The 12,107-nt window shown below is 41.6% G+C and overlaps 1 protein-coding gene across 1 annotated transcript in view; it reads right to left on the bottom strand.

The window, feature by feature from the left end:
- The window catches only part of galnt9 (polypeptide N-acetylgalactosaminyltransferase 9), a 106,111-nt gene extending 94,216 nt beyond the window's left edge, over window positions 1-11,895 (bottom strand). Inside the window, exon 1 of the mRNA XM_037778517.1 lies at window positions 10,772-11,895. Coding sequence (XP_037634445.1) covers window positions 10,772-11,012 — 241 coding nt within the window. The 5' untranslated portion in view covers window positions 11,013-11,895. The remainder of the gene's footprint in view (window positions 1-10,771) is intronic.
- Window positions 11,896-12,107: the final 212 nt, after the last annotated feature.

Raw genomic sequence — 12,107 nt, 5'->3', positions numbered from 1 at the left:
AACAGCACTGCAGCAAATTGATGATGTCTGGAAGTTATGACTGCAAACTTTTGTAAATCTGTTTTTATGTAGCTGCTGACCTCTTTTAATAATGCCTGGTTTAGGGTTATTTGAGGTAGTTAAATTACTCTGCCTGGCTCTGATTTATTTTTTATGCTTTATCCATTTGATCTTTTCATCTTGTGAAATTAGTCTGGAACAAAGCAGAGAGTCATAAATTGAATATGCATGAATTTATCAATAGCAAAATGCTTCTTTTACACAGCAACATTTATTTCCAAAAATGGATTGCTTACAAACAAAAATAGGAGCTTTTAATACATTGCTTGAAAGGAAGAATTGGACCGTGCACGTCTGTGGGCAGAGCGTAACACTGTGGGGATTAAGAGCTCTATTCCCACGGCGCCTGCATGAGTTAAAAATGTATGTACACATGATCCTGTGAGGCACTTTGTATAAAAGCATCCAGCAAGTGGGCTGTTATGTTCTGGTCAGAAAAAAGATGACAATGACTACATGCCCACGCTGCTCACTGTATAGTGCTGTGACTAAGATAGCTACAAATGCAAAGACAGAATGCATGTTGATGTACTGTATAAACTCAAACATATACTGCACAGCTTTATGTATTTTCTCTGAAGCATTCTTTCATTAACTGTTCCCGATGTGAGCCGCTCTCCAAACGGAACCTTAGCACTTTCATCATCTCACTAAAGCAGTTACAACATCTGCTTCTTCCACTCAGGCTTTACTCCCATCCAAAGCACGATGCGGAGCCTTTCATTGTCAGGCGCCAATTTGAATCTCATCGTGCCTGAGTCTACATCTGTCTCTGCGCTCGTTCCTCACAATCCATTTGTCCAAATCCCCCTGACATGACGCATGAAACCCATAACAGCTATAAATTATACAGCAACCTTCAGAATGTGTCTGATTTGGCCTTTATAAGACAGAGACTCAAATTCGAAGATGACCCCATTTTTAATGAATGATTTAAGAGCAAGAGTGGATTTATGCGTGTCCAAAGTGATGCAGCGAGGTTCTAAATATTGATGCGTGAGGGGAGGAAGGGGGATTCCGTGATCTCTTCAAGAAGAGGAAAATAACTCGATCTAGGGAGGTTTAAAGCCTTCAAAGGCCAAAACAAATCTATGAAATATTGAGAGCTGGGAGAGGAGCGACATTAATAATACCGTAGTACTGCCACTCATAACAGCAGCAGGCATGTCAGGAGGATAACAACTCTGATTTGGAAATCGGTAGCACTAGACCCCTAAAATATCTCTAAACAATGGATTGTTGTCCTTTTGCAAAATGTAAGCCCTGTGAGAGCTCACACGACAGTGCAGGCACCAACTAATATAGAGCTGCTATCCTTATCTCTTCATTTCACACAAAATATCTGCATTCTGTTGTTGGGAATAATCTACTGTTTTTCTGTATGCGTTTAGCTGTTCACAGACTATACAACATAACATCATATTTCAAATATGTTCCTAAATTAATCTAATAAAACAGTGGTATGCTACTGACAAAAAGGTGTGCCCTGATAACTAATTGTGCCATTTTGCTTTATAAAAACTGTACATGCAGTCAGGACAAAGACGAAATAAAGCTGTCTGTGAAAAAAAATTAGCGATGCAGTGATCCAACTTGATCAGTCCCGATACCGGTACCGGTACCGATGGTGATACCTGGGCTTTGGCTAGTACCAATCAGAAACCAGTGTGTAATTAATAAGCTGTATGCCTCATTGTGTCGAAGTGACTGGGATCATTCTTTTATGCAAGGCAACAGACCTGACTTAAAAATTGCTTTCCCAACAAATAAATATATAGATATAAATTTACAGATTTTGTATTCATTATTAAAATAATAAATCATACATGAGCAACTTGGTAAAATATCCTAAATCTTAAAAACAAGATTAAAATTAACAGGAATTACAATTCAAGTGTAAAGCTTTTAAATACAGCTAAATTAATACATTAATAGATACAGTTAAATTCCAGTATATATATACATACATAAGATAGATAGATAGATAGATAGATAGATAGATAGATAGATGGATAGATAGAAAAAAAAGAGTAAGCCCACTGACAAAAAGGGGCTCTCTTGGCCATTTGCATGCACTTCTAAGATGGTCCCTTAATTCAGTTCATCATTTTTCTGTCTGCTGTCAAGTGCAATGTACAGTGCCACGCTAAAATATTGCATCTTGAGAAGTAAATAACACCTGTGCAGCATCAGAAAACTTTATCCTGCACCGCACAACAAATCTGGTAAAAGTGATTATTATTGATTATTATGGACTAACCGTACCATATAGCTGAATATCAAACTTATTGCCTGTATTTCTTCACATTTCAGTAAATCTGCACTATGTAATGTCATGCTGCTTTAACCACCAGCAGTTCCCGGTAAAGTCCGAATCCAATGACTATGAGACAATATCCAGTTATAAGGAGCACCGTTTTTTTGTGTAATTTCTGAGCCGAATTATGGATGAAAGTCGAAAGTCTGTTTACAGGTCAATTTAGCAGAGATTAAAAAAAAAAATGACTGGAGAATTTATAATGCCATTTGTGTCCGTTCAAAGTGCATAATCTGTTCATCTCTGATTAATGTATTTGTATTCAGTTTCATCCCTAGTATTGGTTGTAAACATTTGCAAACACTTTTATTCCCTTTTGTCAAAATTCTCACACAAAAAAAGATGGATAAACAATCAAAGTGCAGCGAGGCGATGAAAATCCATTTCCATCATCAATTATCCAGCCTGGCTTCTATGTCCCTCCTTCATCGGATGTCATCATTAAATGTCGGTAAAGTAATCACTGTATGACTCTAGGCCAGCAGTGTAAATAAGAGGAATGCTCGCTCGCTCCCTCTGAGATTGCCATTATTGTCTGTGGCTGACTGCTGATTGTCAGGTTAGCCGCCGAATTCATTATCATGATTCCTCAAGGCGGAGCAGAATTGATTCTTATCTGACTCCGAAACTGTTTTGTCGACCAGAGCCTCATCTACATATCATTACTGGAAGATATTTCATGTCATCAAGCTTCACCGTGCTTCCCTGCAGCCGTCTCCATTACACAACGGCACGACAACATATAGGCACACCGTGATGTGTATCATTAAGATACAGTCAGAGCATCAAGTGTGTGTCAGCGTGGAAGAGAGAGAGAGGGAGTGTGACATTTCTCATTTCTCATCAAGTCTTTGCCCCAACAGGCTTAGCATATAAACAGCGTTGGTTTCTTTGCCATAATTGGGCATTATAGATAAGAAGCATATCTGGTGCTGCAGCTGGGCCTGTGAGGCTGCCATCCCATCAGCACCTACGCACTGGGAGAAGGCCGGGAGTGACATGCATGGCTGATGACAACAGCCTCAGTAGGACCGTGAGCTGAGGGACAACAGCCGAGCTCAAGCGATGATGCATCCGGCGCTGGTCAGAGGAGTGAACTGAATAGTAGCACATTCACTTGCTAATAGCAATATCTGTTTTTTTAAGAAGCTTATTTTTAGAGCGTTTCTGCTTCGAGTGACAGAGTAGTAGAAGAAAGAGAGGCATTAAAAAGAAGGTCAGGTAGTTTCATCTGAGACTAATCCAATTTAAATTTGACCTTAAGACCATCTGAATGAAAATTAGCAAATTAATGTTGCTTTTTATTCATTAGATGTTTTTGTACTAGCCTATTTTTACACATCTTAGTCTTGCAATTGACTTTTCGGTATACCCCTCCCCCGAAAGGCGATTGTCCAGTCATAGCATAGCAACCCCTTCCTAGGCACGGAAGGTATGTCGAGTTTTGGATATCCTCACGTTGAAGCGGTGTGCATGGGGCTGTGGTAAGATTTAAAGAGTTTAGAAGGTGGTTTATTTTTTTTGTAGTGTAAAAGTGTAATGAACTGAATAAACAGTGTTTGTCTTCTAAAACGTTAGCTGCAATCATTCGAATGCCCGGGTAACTCGCCAAACCATTGACTAGATCATGGATGTATAAAGAGAACGTGAAACAGCGCCCCGTACATGAAAGTTGCTCAGTGGCGCATGAAGAAAAAAAAGCTTGATTTCCGAGCATATAATTACCCGGATCATCCAGCGATCTTCCGTATCCATTGAGCCCAAAGAGCAGGCACAGTAGCGTTTCCATTAACTCCGCTTCCCAGCCTTCGGTCTCGAGAGAGGAGATGTAACTTTAACTTTCCATAACCGTCACGAGTCCGTGCAGTAGAACATGTGTCAATTTGCAAAAAAAAAAAAACAAGCTGCGGCCGCACTCGGCTCGTGATTGGCTCGGGCGGGTGTGTGGTCGGGACCTCGATTCCGCAGCTCCAGCCCCCCCCCCCCCCGATCAATCAGATTCAGGCTCCAAATGACATCAGAATGTTAAAATGGCAGCTCCCAAAGCCGGGATATTTTGGCTTCACTTTTGTGTTTGCCACACATATAGGTCAGTCCTCATCCTAGAAGCTTTTACCCTTGTAAAATGAAAACAAATTATTTGAAATGCAAGAAAGGGAGCAGACAAACTGTGTTATATTACAATAAAATACCTTAAATGTTTCCTTATTGTACGGAGTAGATTATGGCTCTACACTGTAACACATGAACAATGCTGTTTCTTTATTCTACATGGCTTATCAACTGGTGAAGCAGACTTTTTGCCTAGCTTTAGCCTCAACCTTCTAACACAATATAATGTATGTAGTCATCAAGTGCCTATTAAAGACCCCTTTAACGAGATTTTTGTTTTAAAACAAGTCAGCAGGAAACATAAAAAGTCACCCTAAGACGGCGTTTTCAATCAACTCATGGAGTTAATGTTAGCGTAATTACCTAGCTAGCTACAGCTGATACAGCTGATCTGTAGCAACAGTTTTCATTATAGACGGTGGAATAGAGGGTTGCCAGCTAGAAATAAGAAGCCTGCTCTTGTTTACCACTGCCTGAAATCAAGGACCCATTCAAGTGGTAAAACTGCCACCATTAGTACTGTAAAATAAACATTATGTGCCATGCATAAACAGAAAGCTTGAAAGATGTAGCAACAGTAACACAGGGCTTAGCAGGAAACTTGTTTTTCTCTGCACTAACTGATTATCAACACATTACGCTGGATATGTACAGCTTAGGTAAAAATGTCCAGATCGATATTGCCCTTCAAAATCCTCATTAGTCAAACTTTAATGTTAAAAATATGCATTTTTATCTCCTTCTAAATAATGGCAGCTAATCTTATTTGTGTTCAGTGTTCATTTAGACTCACAGGGCTTCAGCAGGTAAGTACCTGCGAGGAGGTATTTGCTGGTTCTAATGCAGTACTTAAGGTCAAAACGCTGCTTCATAAGCTTGTTAACAAGCTTAAAACCCCCTCATCTGATTACCCAAAGACGGTGGCGACCACGGCAGAGCTGTGCTGCCGATAACACTCATGTTGCTCATTTCTGCGCAGAACGGGCTGCTGATAAAGCTTGACCGTTGTTTTCTCGTTGGGAGTCTGGTGACCATCCATCAGTCGACTATAAAAAAGGAATTCCGCGACTTGTTTATGTCCTTCAAATCTAATTGGACCTTGCTGTAGCTCCCGTGGCGTGCCATTGGTAGGCAATAAACAACAGAGGGAATGGGCAATTACTTCATATCGCTGCTGGACATGGTAATAGTTATTGGCGCGCTGAGTCCTCCTCTCACCATAGTTATTCCCAGTGGCAACGAAACACAATTTGTGGTCTGCGCACGATTTAGAAAAAGGGGCAGTGACCTGGGATATGAGGATGTGATTAAGTATGCCATTAAAGAGCTCAAGACAAATCATGGAGGGATTGTGACAGCCAGCGAACGTTTCCAGCCTGTGTGCCCTCCTGGGTACACATTGCCGCTGTCAAAGAAAAATTACATAACCACAATTGATTCCTTTTTTTCTGTTTCAGACTTGGATTGCGTGGAAAGAGAGATGTGCCTGTAGAGTCTGTTTGCAAATTGTAAATTTGAATTTGTCGGGCTCACGTTGAACAACTGGATTTGTTTGAATTAATGAATTCAATGTTATGTAAAGCTCAATTTGGAATTTAGTTCAGCCTGACACCGGATGGATTTATTACAGGATTCATTTCAGACTCGCAGGTCCCGGATGCTTTTGTTCTCTTGTATTCCTATGTTAACTGGAAATGCAAGCAACTGTGCCAGCTTTGCACTTAGCTCATTGCTTGTTCCTCTTCAGCCCAGAATCGACTGTAAACTCTCTCCACTTGTGAAGGACCTGCAAATAAGCCGATGCGATGTTCACTAACATAAAACAATTGACACAAAAAGCAACTCTTTTTACTGCGTTTATTGAGCCTTGGAGGAGGTGGATGCCCTTCAGCCAACGCTCAGGGAAGAAGAAGTCAATTGCAGATTACACTTTACTAAATAAAAAACTCTTCAAATTCAGGTTTTAATCCACCCACTCAAAATTGGTACAAGATATAATTCATAGTACTATTTCAGCTTGGCCGACGCCGTTGTATAATCCCACATATGAATGTTTAGTGTGTAGAAGTCTCTCTCTTTCCTTCAGTCCTTAAAGAGTTTTGCAGACACAGTGTGCTTCTGTCCCACAGCAGTGGGGCTGCATTGTCCCTATATAGTATTATTTCAGCTTGGCTGTCCCGTTGTATAATCCCACATATGAATGTTTAGTGTGTAGAAGTCTGTCTCTTTCTTTCAGTCCTTAAAGAGTTTTGCAGACACAGTGTGCTTCTGTCCCACAGCAGTGGGGTTGTATTGTCCCTATATAAAGCTAAGTGACTGAGAGGATGCATTGTACTTTTTGAGAGGCAAGGCCTGCTGGCTGGGTGCCAGATGCCGAGCATAACTCAAAGTGACAGAGTGACCGTCAAATAGCTGCCGAAGCTCTGGCGTAATAACAAGATCATGCAGAAACAGTCCGCAGCCGCAGCATTTTGGGGCCGTGGAGCTGTGAAACGTCCTTAACTACTGACTGTTGAGCAAACTGTCAAATGGACTGTCAGGCCACTTTTTCTGGAGCTTTCTAACATTATAGCCAGTTAGAAGGAGGTACTGAAAGGGAAACACTTACTTTTTCTATATATTTTCTACTTCTTATTTGTATGTTCTTAAGTGCAGGGTTTTAAAAGCTCTCATGGGGCTGAATAGTAGTTAAAGCCGGGGTTGGCAGAATGTTTTTGGCATCATTGGGCACAAATTCCATAATAACCTTTCAGCATATTGTAATTCAAGTGGTCTAAGAGAAAACTAGACTTCTGCACTTCCTCATGGCTCTGTTTTCAGGTTTTAGAAAATCTAGCCTGTGACGGGAGACTTTGACCAATCAGAGGTCATTTCAGAGAGAGCGCGTTCCTATGGCTGTTCATTCAACAGAGGCAGCTGTCAATCACTCGCGAACTCCAATGAAATGGTCAAACTAGGCAGCGCTGATCAAATATGAATCAATATTCTGTTACTGTAATGCCTATTTCTCGAATAAATGTTTTCAGAAACATCTTGTAGTGTACTGTTTAGCTGTAAAATGAGAAAGCTGTGTTGAGATCAGTTGAGGAAATACCAAGCACCACCCACCAGCCGGAGCAAACATTCTCATTTTACAGCTAAACAGTACACTACAAGATGTTTCTGAAAACATTTTATGCAAGAAATGAGCGTTACAGTAACAGAATATTGATTCATATTTGATCAGCGCTGCCTAGTTTGACCGTTTGATCGGAGTTTGCGAGTGATCGACAGCTGCTCAAAGACGGCAAGGCTCCAGCTCGGCTCTGATTTGTTGCTTTCCTCCGGTCTGTGAAATCTTGCAGATGCTGTTATCAGCACGGGACGACACAGAGGCACCGTTTTATAAAAATAACTTTTTTTAATTATATTTGCTACAATTCCACCTGCTGCTGCTTTAAAGGGGTATTCAGATATCTGTGACCTCTACTGGTGACCAGCATGAAATGCAACAACACAAGCAGCACCTGCTTCCTCCTACACAGCCCCCCTTCAGCCTGAGCTATAGCAGCCTGTAATTTACTCAGATAATAAAGTCACAATTTCCCAGGAGAACAGTAAGCTGGTGAATAGAACTTGACTTCACTGATAGATTAGAAATCATTCAGTAACACCATGCTAAGGAGTGACATTCAGCAATGCTGATTTCTACTCATTTGCCATGGGAACAAGACGCTTTGGCTTCTGTAGTCACTGGTTCAAAACACGTCCTCGCCTCATCACCGTGAGTGAATGGGTTGGAGGTTTGAAATACAGCAATCACTGAGTCATTGCTACCGATCAACCCCCCCTGCACATGCATTACAACCTGTTTGGGCTGTAAGGTGGTACAGCATTCCTGTGGCATTCTAACACCACTGACATTGAAGTATGCCTCCAGAGCAGTGTGAGAAAATGTTATTTGTGATCCCACTTTGCCTCAAATCCTGTGAGTGAGCACTGTGCAGTCCAAAAAATACACTAAATTCAGGAAAAGTTTCCTACACCGGAGTCAGTGACAACCGTTCCATATTTTCTTTCTGTCAGCCATAAATTACTTTTTTGGTGCTTTAAGTCACTTACAAGAAAGACAATGATGACCTTTAAACTAACATTAGTAGACAGAAATCTGAGCTGTTGTAAAATTATTTACATGCATTGTCACTAGAGCTGAAACAATTAATCCATTAGTCGATCGACAGAAATTTTTGATTTTGATATCGATTAATTGTTTCTGTCATTTTTCAAGTAGAAATCTTAGCTGGTTCCACTCACAAATGTGATGCTTTGCTGCTTTTCCTTGTCATATATGTATAGTAAATAAAATATTTTGTTGTTTTGGACTGTTGATCGGACAAAACAAGACTTTTGAAGGCATGGCTTTGGGCTCTGGAAAATCGTTTTTTCTCACAATTTTGACATTTAGCTGACCAAATGATTAATCGATTAATTGAAAAGGTTTGGCAGATTAATCAATAATTATATGTTATGTTGATATGTTATAAATAATCATATGTTGTGTTAATTTTTTGGGCTGTCAAAGTTAACGTGATAGTAACGCATTAACGCAACTTGCGATTTTTAGGTTATAGTGGGCTCAGTTTTAAAGTTAGAGTGAAGATACTGGTACTGATACTATCATATGGAACTAGAAAACCTAAGGAATCCATTGGTACCAACAATGTCATACTAGCTTGTCACAAACATTTTGGTGAGGAAAAACTGTCATGGCCATTTTCAAAGGGGTCCCTTGACCTCTGACCTCAAGATATGTGACTGAAAACGGGTTCTATGGGTACCCACGAGTCTCCCCTTTACAGACATGCCCACTTTATGATAATCCCAAGCATTCTGGGCAAGTCATAGTCAAGTCGACACACTGACAGCTGTTGTTGCCATTTTATGATCTGAGCATATTGTTTTATTTTAAATGCAGTACCTGTGAGGGTTTCTGGACAATATTTGTTATTGTTGTGTTGTTAATTGATTTCCAATAATAAATGTATGCATACATTTGCATAAAGCAAGTAAATTTGCCCACTCCCATGTTGATAAGAGTATTAAATACTTTACAAATCTCCCTTTAAGGTACATTTTGAACAGATAAACTATGAGCAATTAATTTGCGATTAAGTATGGACAATTATGCGATTAATCTCAATTAAATATTTGAATCGACTTAGAGCCCACTCACTCACCACTAACTTTGCCTGATTAATATAATGATACATAGAGATGTATGTTTAAACAGTACTCGAGTGAATAAATACATGGGAATATGGTTCTTTTTTTAAATGAATTTTGAGGATGTAAAATGTTTGCTTTATTAAAGTTTTTTTTAACACTGATTTAACCAATGTCTATATCATTATAGAGTTATAAACTTGGAATATCACATGTACTGTATCCAGGTCAGTCTTTTTCAAGCATCTGCATGAATGATGCCTTGAACATCAGTTGTGACTGTGTGGATGTCCCACAGGAGAACACAGCCATGTAAGTAAGCCAGTCACATGTAACCTGATTTTTTAAAGGTTGCTGTTCTGCTGAGGAGACCAAACCTGCCCCTCAGACTAATGGCCGTGTAATGAAATACAAGTCTGTCATTCCGTTATAGAGCCATTACATTAGACTCTCCTTCAAAACTCAGACAGCTTGTTAAATCTGATATGTTTCGCTGCCTCCGGTGAAATGAGCTGCTTGCTGCTGCTCAGATGCAGACTTCCTCTGAGTGGGATATTCATTCTATACACATCAACACTTAAAGCATAAGTTTATGTGAAGTTTACAACAAGTCAATTATGGGTTAGGGGGGGTGTCACAGTGTGATAGGCTGTTAAAGTTAAACAGCCCAGTAAAGTCTATCAGCACAGTATAAGCACATATAGCAAGTATTGCACTGTAATACATCACCTCTGCTTCATTAGCTCCTTAACAAGCAGGGAGGGTTAGTGCTGCTGCTCTGGAGGCAGCAGACCTTCAACACTTTGACAGTGTTTCATGTGCAAAATCAAGCAGCTTTATCAAAGAAATGAGGCTGACTGGAAAATATGCATGAGTCATGCTTCGGGTCTATACTGAAAACTCTCCCCAGTGATGCAGCCTTGAGCACCCTTTGGGTTCTGGAGGACAGTTTGGCCATTCAAAACATTAAAAAAAGTGCTCTACATTGCACAAGGACTGCCTATTTATGGCCACAATGTGCTTCATTATGCTGATGACTCGCATATTTTGCTATTAAAGATGACCGAGCCTGTGTCCTACCGTTTAACTGATTGTAGACCACATCCTCCAGCCTCTCCAGCCTCTGGAGAATAGACTGCCTGTCCACCAAGTTGGAAACTTTTCCATTCCTGGCTCGCAGCCTCTGGTCGGACATCCGCCCTATCTGGATGAGCTCCTCGGATCGGTCCTGGATCCGGCAGTAGACCGAGAACAGGATAATCCCCACGAACACCAGGATGTTGACGGTCAGCAAAGTTTTGATTTTGCGTGCCACAGCCATGAAAAAAGAGGAGATTGTCTGGCTGTGACTCAGTCAAGCCCAGCAGCTGTCCATGTGCGGTGGCCTGCTCTGCCACCTCTCTCTGTGCGTTAACTGCGGTAGGAGGAGGAGGAGGAGGAGGAGGAGGATTTTATCCTTTAAGGTCAACTCGTGGAGACCCGATCAGCACCGCGGACAGCTCCGGAGTGCTGCTTCTTCTAGCGGGGCATCACATGGAGGAGTCAAGGTGGGAGGAAGGTTGCTGCTGGGCGGTCACAACACCACTACACAACACGGAGCTCCGATGCTCCGATGCTCCAGTCCACTAGCTGAGAAAACAGCTGCACACGCTCTCTGTTTTTGTCGTCCGAGCTACATATTACAAGCCAAGGAAGGCATTGATCCTCTGGAACAGCCCGCAGCAGTTGCAAAACATCTTTTTTTCCTCCGCAAAGTCCTTTAGCCCCAATATGTCTCGTCCATCTTACAGGAGATGCGCTGCAATAATAATACTAATATTAAGACGCGCTCACATCGGAGCATCCTGCTGCGATCACTGCCTCTCTCTGGCATCTCCTCTGTTTCAGAGTCGGTCACTCGATCCGTCCAGCTCTGCACATATATGAACCCGAGGATGTCCACAGAATATGTGTATCATTCAAAAACAAGGCGGCGTTTCTCTCCCTCTCTCCCTCTCACTCTCTCTGTGTGTGTGTCTCTCTCCCTGCGTCTCTGTGTTGGTGTTCCGTCAGTCCATTGTGTCTCTCCTTGTCGGCGGCGCAGGGCAGGCTGAGAGTCGAGAGCAGATTTGCCCTCAAATGCGGTGTGAGAGATGCAGCCGGGCTCTGGCATGCTGCTGTCTCTCCTCCTCCTCCTCCTCCTCCTCCTCCTCTTCCTCCCAGCCTCTCCGCTCTCTGTCGGGGAGGAAGAGCCGCCGCTGCGTCCTGACGTTCACAGGCTCCATCATGAATATTCACGAGCTGTGTTGGGGATAAAATACACAGTATATATGTGGAAGCAGCTGATGCTTCCACTTGGTCGAGCAGCAGCCTTGTGCATCAGACGCATCACTTAGTGAACTGTATAAATGCTGTTAACGGATTTGTGATCCGTATA

This window comes from Sebastes umbrosus, chromosome 8 (genome assembly GCF_015220745.1).
Source record: "Sebastes umbrosus isolate fSebUmb1 chromosome 8, fSebUmb1.pri, whole genome shotgun sequence".
NCBI classification, from domain to species: Eukaryota; Metazoa; Chordata; class Actinopteri; order Perciformes; family Sebastidae; genus Sebastes; species Sebastes umbrosus.
This window is presented reverse-complemented; position numbering and strand designations above follow the sequence as displayed.